The 12891-nt window shown below is 49.6% G+C and overlaps 1 protein-coding gene across 1 annotated transcript; it reads right to left on the bottom strand.

Moving 5' to 3' along the window:
- Window positions 1-6264: 6264 nt before the first annotated feature.
- Barhl2 (BarH like homeobox 2) lies at window positions 6265-12564 on the bottom strand. The gene is made up of 3 exons (XM_047565174.1): window positions 11224-12564; window positions 9170-9395; window positions 6265-7312 (listed from the first exon to the last, which is right to left on the bottom strand). Exons 1-3 carry the CDS (start codon window positions 11855-11857, stop codon window positions 7000-7002), a joined length of 1173 nt encoding a protein of 390 aa, XP_047421130.1. The 5' UTR covers window positions 11858-12564; the 3' UTR covers window positions 6265-6999.
- Between the last annotated feature and the right edge of the window lie 327 nt (window positions 12565-12891).

Genomic DNA, 12891 nt, shown 5'->3' with positions numbered 1-12891 from the left:
ACAAAGGCAAGCAGGCTATACCCACATTTATCCATTTGTGCTGAACATGACTTTCTGGGCCAATCTATTCACTGCATAGCAATGAAAAATTATGTGACGCTCATACCTTTATTCACACATGAATAAGTTTAATGTAATATCAAAGTGTATTCACTCAAAGCCAGTAAGGATATACAAGTCCCATTAAAATCCTCTTAATTTAATGGCAACAACTTGGTAAACTTCTAATAACAGAACAATTTATGGAAAATGGAGCTTATTAATATGAAAGTGGCATTTTAAAGTGACTGTACCTCTGATTCATTGTATTTCCAATGGGAAACTCAGTCTCTCTTAATATCTGGGCTGGAAACTCTCTGCCCAGAGATTTGTGGATGTTCAGCTTGCAGGAGGCAAGCACTGATTCAAGAGGAAGTTGGGCAATCAATTCCTTAATTAATTTATGGCCGAATATTATTTGCATCTTCAGAAATTAGTGTATGACAATTTTTATTAAATTAGAGATATTTATTATGAAAATTATTATTAAAATTAAATCATGAGAAAATCAGTTTACTCAATAGGCAACCTAGCTAGCATGTAAGAAGCCTACTGTGGTCCCTTCTCTTGGGAAACTCTCACATTTGAAAACCATGCCAAATAGTCTGGCTTCCCTACAGTAGGAAGTGCATAGCACAGACTTCCATGTCCATTTCCTAACTCTCTAGATTGATTGGTTTTAGAATGCAGCCGGTTTTTCCACCTGGGCATTCTAATTGTGTAGCATAGAAGTGGGGCATCAAAGCACCACCAAAGCCTGATCCCTCTCTCCTAAGGAGACATCAGAAACGCAGAATGCTCTATTAAAAAAACTTTCCCTCCCTTTCCACTTAAAGGTGATCTCTGCCCAATGGCCAACATGTAGCATCTCTTTCTCCAGCCCCCTGAGGCTATGGGAAAATGTCTGGCTCCCCATAGTTCCTGAACTTACAAACGTGAATGATCCGTGCTGTTACAAATCCCTAGAGCTTCCTAAATTTCATTTAGCATTTTTATTCCTCTGATTATATTGGGGAAAGGGAAAGCCAGAAGGGAAGGAGGGGTTATCAACACAGAAATTTGACTTCCAAGAACTGAGGGTAGATCTGAACAAAGTATCATTCGCAATCACGTGACCTTCGGAGGAATGAGGGGGAGGTGACACTGGATGCAGATATGAGGTCCACCTGGGCAAATGTTATTTTATCATTTTCATGGGAGAAGGAGGCTTTACAGCCCACGCAAGATGTAACAGAAGAACCTTGCTCTGTAGGCCCAAGCGCCATCCCTGAAAGCGTTTTAATTCCTGTCGCAGGTCTATAGGGTCCCCGTCGCGATGCACCCATTCTTCCCTGAAACACCATCTGTAACAGGGTGCAGGAACTCGTGGCCGCGGGGCTGACCCGCGGACCAGCGAACGCGGAGGCCAAGCTGGGGTGTGATCCGCGGAAGATTCGCGCAGACCTGGAGCTCTGCGGCAGGGCAGGTAGGCCACCTCTCCAAACCTTCAGCTGTGCAGTGTGCAAATCATTAGTAGGAGCAGTAGGACATCCACGCTGAGGACCTCTTCACTAAAGAATCAAAAGCCTGACGGCCGGAGATGGGGATGGTCGGGGTGGGAACCCACGAACTCCACAAAGTGACAGGGCACTTTTATTGTAAATCAGTTTCAATCTACCGCTGGCGACGGTCCTTTATTTTTTTCCCCCGCCCAGTAGAACTCCCAAGGGACCAACCCCCACCCTCCACTCCCCGCCGCCCTGGACCAAAGAGTAGCGTGAGCTGCTAGAGTCCCAAACCCGCGGGAAGGGAACAGCGGTGCACATCCTGGCCTCAGCTCAGCCGGACCTGCAGGGCGGCCGCCTCCGAAGCGCTTCTTCTGGGCTTCCACCCAGGCTTCGGCTCGCCGAGCGCGCTCGGTGCTGTGCGAGCGGAGGAAAAACGTTCCATTCAGAGAGGATCCACCGGCGCCCTCGCCGCAGATGCGGCACTAGAATTCGGAGCAGCAGACCTGCAGCCCTGTTCCTTCTAGTTGGCTTCCACTAAGAACTTATTAAATAGGGGCGTTTTAGAGTTGATCTGTCACAGAGTACTACTTACCCCCGAGATGTTTTGGTGTTTGAATTACTTTATTGATCTGAAGATTTTGTTCTTTGGAATGTGACCCTGTTTGGACTTAAGCTAATCAGGAAACGCTGCCGGGGAGTACTCTTTGTAATCACCTTGAGGACCTCCCCAGCGGGTGCTGCCGATCCTTCCCGGGCGCCCCCTGCGGTTGCCTAGGCTTTGCTGGGAACCCGCCTGGACTCAGCACCCCGCTCCACTGAGCGACCTGGGAGCTGTCTGTGGTGCTAGGAGAGAGAAACTAGGAGAAGCAGGGCAAGAAACAAGAGAAATAGAGAGAAAAGAAACAGAATACTACATTGACCCAGTCGGTCCACCCAACATTCAGATTGACAAAGACCTTCAAAATTCAGCTAAGGGGTGGGGGAGGGAAAAACTCTGGGTCATCTCATCGTCCAGAGACAGTTGACCTAGATTTCTAATGCAAGAAGCCAGTGACACCTCCCTTTCTTTGAAAGCGTATCCCCTCGGCCCTACACACTTACCCTTACCCAGTCTGAGGGTATTCAGCATAACAGAGGTAAGAAAGACTAGCTGTTGGGCATTGGCTGGAAGACCCCAATTCCAGAAAAAGACGTAAGTGTCAAATACAAGGTTAGAGTTGGACAAGGAAGTGGGGCTGGACAAAACCGAATGAGAAACCGAGGAGCCTGAGGACACTATTCTAGAGTTCATGGGGTAAACCCTGGAGAACCCCCACCCCACCCGTCTACAACCCCTTTCCAGGCAACAGCCAGCGCACTAGGCTAGCCAGCTTTCTCTCACCAAGGATTCAAAGCTGCAGAGGAATCATCAATTTCTTTGGAGGCCTGACCCTGCCCCAGACTGTGCCCACTAGTGGTGAAAAGTCAGTTTCTTTCCAAGCATATTGACTTCAAGCCTGCCTTGCTTTTTCAAGAAAACAAGCAGCAGCTCTTCTAGTATATTTTTGTAACCACGTGGCTTAAGAAGAACTAAAGTTTCCCTAGCCCTGGGGAGAGCTTTTCCAAATATTTTTAGAAAGTTAAAAATATAGCAAAACAAACTACTCACAAGCCGCCTGTTTAAAGAGGGGAGGTGGGATTCAGCAGGCTCCTGGGGAAGGGCTGCCTAGATGGGAGTCAGATGACAGAGGGAGGAGGAGGGAAGACTTGGTCTAAGGGTAAGTAAGCGGTTTTACTTGCAACAGAGGAAATTGCCTGTCTAATTTGACATCATGTGGGCTTTCATTTTAAGGGGTGGAGCAAAAATAAACTGATACAGGGCGGTAGGTATATTTGCTGGAGGCATGAAGCCAAGCAGCAATTGCTACTTCACAACTCACTGAAAGCCATTGGGTTGGGCTAGAACAGCTGTCTGCAATTCCTTCCTTCACACTCAACTACAGATTTGTGCTGGGTTTGCTGGGGTTGGATCCTGCGCAGATCTTGGGGTGGGCAGATCTAAGAGTTGTTTGTGGGTTTTTAAACATCTCTCTGAAACAAGTTTGTTTTCCTATGTACCTGTAGGAAACAAGGGCCACTGAAAGTCTCTGTTTTGCCAGACTTCAATTTAATCAAAAGAGCAATGCAAAAGAAGTCCAGCCAAGGAGTGCCCTTCAAACACCAACTGAAAGTAGAGAAAAGGAGTGCAGCTCCCAGTGACAGCCATCCTGGAACCTCTGTAGCTAACTCCAGATCTCCCAGGAGAAAAGGCATGCTAGCTTGCTCTGCTTCTCAGAAAACCTGGGGCTGCTCTCCTTTCTTTCTAGCCAAACCCCCAACTTAGTTGGGCAAGCATAGAAGTACAGAAGGATGCCTTGTGATGTAATGAACTAAGTTTGTTTTACTTTTAAGCAGTAATTTTGGGACTTCTGAATACTGGGTGCCTACTAAGGTACCCTTTGCAGCACTGCCTGAGGGTGGAGGAGGAAAAGAGGAAAATCAAGAAAATGAATGAAAAGAAGGAACCCAATACTCATCTTTCTTCCTGGGACAATCTCCCCCACATTCAATTTGCCAATTTGTATGCAAGTAACCCAAACAAATTCAGAAAAGGGGGATTGATACTTTCAGCTGCTTAATAGGTGTAAGAAAACATGACTTTGAAGAGAAATAAATTTAGGGGGGACTCCAATGTATGCACAATAATTACTGCAGCAGTAGAATATGAAGTCAATTGAAAACCTTGCTCTCTGTAGGCACAATACTTCCCCCATGAACTGACCATTTAGGGAGTCCAAGTTCAGTGTTGAGAGTGAAGAGGCATTGAGCAGACTCCCCAGCAGGGTTGCTGGTGGGCTGCTGGCAGCAAATAGGTGTTGTGGCCTTGCCTCAGTTTGTGTTTTCCCCATCTGGACCAGAGGTCATTCTTTATATTAATTCTTTGCATGTGTGCACTCTCAGGTGTGAATGCTGTACTCTCCCAGGTTCTCCTTGTGTCCAGAGCTGACCAGACCCAGGTCCAGTGCAGACAGAAGCTTAATCATTCTCAGTCTCAGAAAGTGGCCTTTTAGGCCTAGGCAAATCATTGCAAACTGTTGAAACTTGATTTATAAAAATCCAACTCAAGCACAGTTAAAATGGAATAGAGTCTGCTGAGTACTCAGGCATTGGGCATCCCCACTGGACATAGTGGTGCCCAGTTTCCAGTCAAGCCCAGCTGTCTGAGTTTGTCCCAGCTCAGCAGGAAAAAAATGAGAAGGACTAGTCCAAACCCTTTTGTTAGAATCAAAGAAGACCAGGGCCGTTTTTAAAGCAAATTGATGAGCTGGAGCGAAATCTGCAAACCACTCCCTAATTACCCAAGGTTTAATCAAGGCGCCCGAGGCAATTTCCTCCCGGATTTCACCTTTTTCTTTCCTTCTTCCTTCCCAGCCCTCCTCAATTTACATTCCCACACCACTCCGCATTGCTTTAAAAAAAAACAAAAAACAAAAAACAAAAAAAAAAAAAACGTTTTAAAATCTACTGATTCAAGTATCAGAGAAAGTTGGAGGGTTCAGTCTAGATGTGTTTTAACTGCCTTACCCTTTTGTCCCTGCACTAGGGCAGGAGCGAGGATAGAGATGTGAGGATACTCAGATAAAGAGGATCCGACTTTCCAGCTTCACAGAAAGTGACCTCAGGGCTGGAGAGAAGTGGGAGAAGCTCGGTAGCTGTACCCTTCTGTTTTCCTTCATGAGGTCCTGCGCGCTGGGTTTGGTGGGGAATCAGCCTGGCTTGGGGAGACTGCGGCCGGAAGTCAAGCCCTGGCCCGGGTGCTAAGAACATTTTTACACACACACACACACACACACACACACACACACACTCCGCAAGCAGGCAGTGGGTCTCCTCCACACTCTGAACAGGATCTCTCATTTGGGGTCCCGCCGTTCCAGCGGCGGGGATAAAACGTTTTGGTACGCCTGCCTCAACCTGTGTTCCCCGCTGCATTCCCGCTCCAGGCATCGAAGCTCAGAGAACTCGCTAGGACAAGCGGATCCTCGTGGAGCTGGGGGCTGGACGCCCGCCGCCGGGGAACTGAGAAGGCAAGGATCAAAGCCGTGACGAGGGTTTGTTAGCTGGGCCTCTCCGCGTCCCCTGGGGTGTCCTAATTGCTCGCCCCGCAGCCTCCCGCTCACAGGCTGTCCGGCCGCGCGGGCGCCCAGCCGCGGGCGGCAGAACAGCTGCGAGGCCGGCGGAGCGTCCGCCCGCTGCTCAGCCTGCCCAGCCCTGCCGGCGTTGCTGCCCAGCGCTGGGACCCGAGCCGCCCTAGGAAGACCCCTAGGAGAAGGGGGAGGGGCGGGCAGAGGGTCCCCACACGCGGTCAACCAGGGGCCTTCAGGCAGGCGGGGGCAGCAGGGTAAGTTGGCTGCCTACTTAGCCTGCACCAACAGCCCGCGAGCACAGACTTCCTCCCGTGGCCTCACTGGCCGCTCAGAAACCACCCACCCAAAAAGAAAGGCGCTCACACATAGCAAATAATGGCTCCGAAGAGGCCAGCGTGAAAAATGGGACTGGCTTTACACAAGCCAGCCCAACGTCTTACAGATTTTGTATATTCCCAATATTCGGGAAGGAATTTTTTTTTCCTAGACGCGCATTTCATCGTAATATTCTGCTTTAGTAAAATCAGCTCCCTGGGATTTCATCACTTGTTAAAAAAAGATAAACTTTATTTTTGTAATTTTCAATCACAAAAAAATCTATATTTTTGTCTAAGCATTTATTTTACTGAATCAAAAAGACATGAAAAGAAAAATCATGTTTTTACTAACGTATATAAGTGACTCTTTTTTGGACAACATATAATAAATATGATATATCACTTATCACTCAGTCTTTCAAATGTACATTTTTTTTTCATATTATGGAGCATGCCACTTTTCCAAAAGAAAAAAGGTCATGAGAAATCAGTGCAAAGTTCTCAGTCACCCTCCTCTTTTCTCTGGGGCAGATGAATGTCCATGGCAACACCCTCTGCCTGGAAATTTGAGGGAGGCTGTCCACCTACAATTCTCTCTGCCCCTACAGTTCCTCTCCATGCCCTTCTTTCTTCCCTTCTTAGCCCTCCCCCCTCCCTCCCTCCTGCTTGTCCCTAAAGTCGCTTTAAAAAAGAACTTGAGGTTTTGTTTTTGTTGATGTTTTCACTTACTGGTTGAACTTTGTGTGGGGTCAGCGTTTTCACCAGTCACACTGCTGTGGGGGAGCTTTCCAGCCCTGCCTCTGGGGGTTGGGATGGAGAGCAGAAAGCTGGCTCCTCTTTGGGGACCCCCGCCCATTGGTGAGCATCTTCCTCTCTTACTCCTCCGCCTCCCAGTGTCCGCTGCAATGGAGGCCTGGTGCGGGAAGAGGTGGGGCAGCTGTCCAGGTCAGGTCGGGGATTGGGAGGGATTGCAGAGCCTTCCCTCCTTCTTCACCGGGGATGTGGGGTGCCTGGGATGGGGTTGGACAAGGGATTGAGGGCTGGTTGTCCCCCGGGTCCCAGGCCATGGATGAGCACGCGGGGCACCAGGGGCCGCTGCAGCTGGGGATGGGGTGCTGGAGGAGTCCGGTACATGCTGCTGTACATGGCAGCTGCAGCTGCCGCCGCTGTTGTGCTGTCCATACTGCCCAGCAGGCTTGGGTGATAGAAATAAGGTGAGGGAAACATCCTCTGCAGCGCTGAGTAGTTCCCTGCCTCTGCCAGCAGCTCCAGGCCCACTGCAGTCTGCCTCTTCCACTTGGTCCTGAAAGAAAGCAGGCATACATGCACCCAGAGGCGGCTGTGGACATGGTGTAGGCACCCAACCCATTCCTGGTCCTCTCCCATCTTTTCCTTTTCCTTCATCCAGCAGGGAGACTCAGAGAGCTCTGGGAACTGGGAATGTGCATTTCCTGTCCCAACCTAGCTCACAATATGATTCAAACCCAAAGCCAATTTTGTAAACTACATCCTCAAAGTCTGAGACACTGGAAGATGAAATCCTACAAGCTTTGCTGCCTTTTCCTGTTCCTTTGCTCTACTGTTGCCCCCTTCATACTGTAGCTAGTTCCTGAAACTTTCCTGAAGACCAAATGAGACCACCTCTTTCCACACTCTTCCCCTCCTCCCTTAATTCTTTTCCAAAGTGTTCCCCCAATAACTCCAAAGTGTCTGCTCTCAGCCTCTCCCCCTCCTCACCCAGAGAAATAACCAAAACTATAAACAAAGGGACAGAGAGACTCCTGGGCCTCAGACTCCAGCTCCTCTCTTTCCCTGGGGCTGTGGAGACAACTCCCTCATCAGACTAACAAGTCCTTACTGTGGGCAGGGGACTTAAGGCAAGGAAGGAGAGAAGGTTTCACATCGGAATTCGTTTGATAGAGGGCTCTCCCAAGGGGACAGTTACCTCCTGGCCTTTGAGGTGGGGAGATGCATTTCAAGATACTTCCTCCTCTGGGAGAAAGTAACAATTAAAACCTGTGATCAGTTTTTCTTGGTCTCCTCCCTCCCCCTTTACAGACCCCCACTTAGGAAGAAGACAGGAGAAGGCCCTTTGCTCAAATGCCTTATGAAGGAACGTAAGGCTGGTGGGCCGTCCATACCCAGCAGCTCCAACCAAATTAATAAACATGTCGCCCATTTTAAATTGGCTACAAATGACACTAATGTTTTCCGACAGAATTAGGGTGGCTGAAACCGTATGTAATGAGACAGAAAATTATGGTAAAGATGACAACTGGATGGGCATTTCCAACCGCATTTATGGACGATTAGAACACAAACGAGAGAAAAGAAGGGGGAGAGAAAATCGAGACAAGGGAGATGAGCACCAGGCTTGGAAACTCAGCATAACCTCATCTCAGACTGCCCAGGTTCAGTCCTGGAGTTCAGGACCTTGCAAGCACAGCCAGCTGCTTTCTTAATTTCCTTTCTAAAACAGCAGCAGTGCTGGTCAGGCTCTGTGGCACCCTTTCTCCCTGTTGAGGCAGCAGAAGCAGTCAGTACAAGGGACAGACACCCAGTCTGGATGCCTGGCTAACTGCCTGATTCTCTAGCCCGAGGCTACAGACCCAAATCTAACCCAGCTGGACTCTTCTAATCTCTTGAGGAGATGCAGAACTGACCAAGGTTTAAGGCTCTAACCCTGGCTCTCCCAACCACCTCACATTTAAGCCAAGGCTGGTGGGACAGCTCTATGGGGACCACAATGGCTGGGCCGTGTTGCCGACTATAGACATTTGGAACCAGCCTGGGGCAGGCCCAAGGGGTGCACCGCACATACAGGCTCTCTGGGCCTGAGTGTCAGCTGCACAGATGTCTCAATTTGAGAAGGTGTGGCTTGATTGATTTGGGGATAAAGTGTGGGGAATTCCAGCAGCTCAGGTTTCCAAGGGAAAGTAGCACCTGTTAAGACACTTAGAAGTGCATAACTGCCCATACTCACGCTGCCTTGAGGTCCCTCTCACCTTGGAGATGTGGCTGATCCCTACCCTAGCCTGAAAACTCACCCACTGCAGGCCCTCTGACTCTCAGTCCCTAGTCTCCAGAGGCCAAGAAGGAAGGTTGGTGCAATGGTTATGACCTGGGCAGATACCTCTGCTCCTCAAAGAGCCTTCCTTACCTTCTGTTCTGGTACCACGTCTTGACTTGGGTGTCAGTAAGGTTGAGCGCAGCTGCCAGGTCCATACGGTCCTGGACACTCAGGTACTTCTGCCGCTCAAAGCTACGCTCCAATTGATTAAGCTGGTGGTCAGAGAAAGCTGTCCTGGCTTTTCGAGGCTTCTTGGCTCTCACAGGGGGACTCTCTCTGCTACTTGTAATCTCTCGATCTCCTTCCTCCTTTGTTCCTACAATAGAAACGCAGACACAGCCACGTAAGTTAGCTTGAATTAGGAAAGGGTGGAGTATCCTCCTGGCATACACTTTCACATTCCCAAGACAGCCACTGGTCTCAGGGGACTACACTCTGCCACTACCCTCACACACACACACACACTTGGGTCTTAGCCAGGGTATCAGAAGAGGATTGTTTTCTGGCTGGGGACACTCGGGCCCTGTGCAAAGGTATCCTAAAAGGGTTCTTTAAAATGGGCTCTTCTAAAAGAACACTTCTTCTTCTAAAAGATCTTCTAGTTGGAAGATAAAAGTGTTAAAAATAATTCTCAATAAAAGACTTTTTGTTGCTGTTTTTCTGGCGGGTAAGGAGAGACCCCGTTTGATTTATAAATTGTTTTCACCATGACCATTATTGTGATTTAGTTCTTTTCAGTCTTTCTATGATGATTTTTTTTCGAGGAGGGGACACCTTTTTTTTATCTAACTTTTTTTCTGTTTACTGGAAGTTATAGGCACAAGTTTCTCTTTTGCAGATGCACGTGGGAAATGTTGGAATCAAGCTTTCTGCAGCTGCCTGTACTGTCTTTTAAAGCTTTGGATATTTTGTTGCCCCAATACGGAGCTGAACTCAAAATCACTGAGCCCATCCAGGTGACAGTGCAGAGATTTCCGGATTCTATTTGTCAACTTTGGTTTTTTACTGAAATGCTGGGAAATCGATATGTCAATCCCTCTCTGTTTGTACCCGTTTGTGCAGCGCTCCTTGATCTTCCCTGCAGGAAGAACAATAATCTCTCTAATTGACCCACTGGGGAGGTTGGTGCACGAAAAATCGCCAGACCAGACTGTACATCTGTTTAGGGCACTATTATGCTAATACTGTAATAGTAAAATGAGAAGTCAATATCCTATCTTCCCGATAGCACTTATCTTTGCCAGAAAACCAAGGATTAATAATAATAAATAACTTATCAGTAAAGTAAAAAAGAACTCCCCTCATATGTTAAAACTCTTACCATGTAAAGACCAGAACACCTGCTTATGATATTGTCTGAGGAGAAAATGGAGAAAGGGAGTTGGAAGACAATTTCCATTGTCATCTGATTATACAAAAATAGACAAATCCAATTCCATAAAATTTTATTTTTTTAAAAAATACTACCTCCCTATTACTTGGAAGAGGCCAAAATTTTTACTAAGGATACAAAATTTTGTTGGGACCATTGAGCAAGAAGGATGTTTTTAAAAACGATTAAGAATTTTTACTGGCTTCCCTGTATTAAACCCAAATTGTTCTATTAATGAAAACGGAAATTTTTCCTTCATGGAATCCAATCATTCCTGTGATGGTGTTTAGAAAATATGCGGGGAGGGGTGGGGTGAAATCATTTGCATTAAAGAATAAACATCAGGTTGTGATCACACCCCTAGACACCACGCTTACTAAGTAGTTTCTCTCTCCCCCTCATCCCCACTCCCAATCCCCAGGTCTCAACTAGGGGGAAAAAAAAAACTCAAGGCGGTCTCTTTTGCCAAGGAAAAGTATTTCCAGTCAGACCTCTTCGTCGTGGCCCCCTCCCAATACATTAAAATTAAATAAAACGAAGAAAGAAACTGGATGGCCGTAAAGGTTAAGGGTAGAAATGTAACAATAAACAGAACTTCGGTAGCGCCTCTTAATCGCTCGCCCAGGCCTCTCTCCAGTTTGCATTCTTTGACCATCGCCCAATCGCCCAACAATATCCCGGAATAATTCCCCACTGGAGATTCGCTGGAGGCTGAAGGGAAGAAGGGAACCAGGAGAAGCAGCAGGACGGCAGCTGGGGCGGCGCGACTCACCGTGGCATTTGATGTCGCTCTGGGAATCTTCTCGCTTGTCGAGTTTGGTTTTGCTGTCCTCCTGCTCGAGCTTTGGCCTAAAGCTCTCGTGCGCTGCGTTGCTCTCCTGCTTCGGGGTGTGGTGGGGAGAGGAAACGCTAGTGCTATAGGGTGCACACGCCGCCAGAGGTTTACTGTCGCCCAAGATGTCCTTAATTAAAAAAGAAGAGGTGGAAGTCCTGGGGGCCGAGGCGGCCGAGGCCAGCTGCTGGGCTGCTGGCTGTTGTTGCTGCTGCTGCGGCGGCGGCGGCGGCGGTTGCTGTTGGGGTGAAGGCTGCAAACTTTGCGTCGGGGCCGGGACTGGCGGCGGCGGCTGTTGGCTATGGTGGAGATGGTGGTGATGCTGAGGCCCGTCTGCTACGAGATGCGGCTCTGGGGGCTCCATGGTGACCGAGATAGGAGAAGAAGGTGCCGTTCCTACGGTATCAATCTCCGAACAGGGGGACGGGGTAGCCTGACTCCTAAAATCCGTGGTCCTCGCCTCGCCGAGCGGGCGAAAATCTCCATTCATCATACCGGGACTGCCAGAACTGGCACTGGACAAAATCGTGTCTATTCCAAAACTCGACCCGCTGGCCCCTTCCATTGTTGTCATTTCTACATGAGGTCCACGCCGTTCCGCCGTTGAGCAACCGCCCCGACCAAGCAAAAGCTATCGATCGTAAAAGAAAACAAACACTAAACAACGTTGCCGCCGCCCTAAAAAAAGAAAGAAGAAAGTGGGGCGGGGGTGAAGGAAGGATAGTGTGAAGGTGGTAATCGGTGGACACTTTCGATACAACTTTTTTTCCCCTTACGCAAAAGGTAGGGATAGAGCGAAAGAAAGACGGGGAAGGTTACCAAAAAAATAAATAAATAAATAAAATTTAAAAAGGGAAAGCCGGGAACGTGCGCTCGAGGGACCACCGCGCACGTGGGGCGGCCGGGGCGGCGCAGGAGACCTAGGCGAAGGAGCAAGAGGAAAGAAGCGACCCCTAAGCCGCCGCCACCGCCGCTGCCGCCTGGGTCTGCCCACAGCCTGGCACCGGGCGGCAGCGGCGGCGGCGGACTTGGCAGGTGCAGCGATCCCGAAACCCGGGCAGCTGCGCGCCCTCGGACCTCCCCCGCAGCTCCCTAGGTGTCTGCAGCGCGCTACCCGGCCCCCTCCGAGCCGAGTTTCTGAACTTTCTTGGAAAGTTGTGGCGCAGGCACAGCCGCAGTGCCCGCGGCAACCGGAGGAGGAGGAAGAAGAAAAGAAGGAGCAGGCTCAGGAGGAGAAGACGGCAGAGACGCGGTGCCAGGCGACTCCGGCCGCTGCCGGGCGCGTTCGCTTGTAATCCGGCGGCTCACGGGCGGCGCCGACCCCCTCCCGTGACGTCACGGCCACTGCCGCTGCTCTCCGCGCCGCGCCAGGCCCGCGCCCCCGCCGCCGAGGCCGCGCGCCCGGCCTCGCGCCCCCATTGGCCGCTCCCGCGCAAGCGAGCGACGCCAACGTGCCAGGAACCAATGGGCATACGGCTCGCAAGCCCGTCAGTGGGCGCCGCTTGGACCCCGCTGCTCTTTTGAGGACCCGCAGATCCCTTTGCTTGCAGCCAGGAGCCAAACACCTAGTCCAGTGGCCCAGGTGTCCACAATCACGAGTGAGGGGCA

The sequence above is a fragment of the Sciurus carolinensis genome, chromosome 1, assembly GCF_902686445.1.
Source record: "Sciurus carolinensis chromosome 1, mSciCar1.2, whole genome shotgun sequence".
NCBI lineage: Eukaryota > Metazoa > Chordata > Mammalia > Rodentia > Sciuridae > Sciurus > Sciurus carolinensis.
Note: the sequence above shows the minus strand (reverse complement) of the source record. Positions and strands in the feature narration are given on the sequence as shown.

What these genes read in the sequence shown, in the direction of transcription:
- Barhl2 (XM_047565174.1), bottom strand. Translation starts at nt 11,857, where the DNA reads ATGACAACAATGGAAGGGGCCAGCGGGTCGAGTTTTGGAATAGACACG. An exon ending in GAGCGACATCAAATGCCACG is followed by an intron (nt 9,396 to 11,223) that starts GTGAGTCGCGCC and finishes TTTCTATTGTAG; the next exon opens with GAACAAAGGAGGAAGGAGAT. An exon ending in ACGTGGTACCAGAACAGAAG is followed by an intron (nt 7,313 to 9,169) that starts GTAAGGAAGGCT and finishes GCTTTCTTTCAG; the next exon opens with GACCAAGTGGAAGAGGCAGA.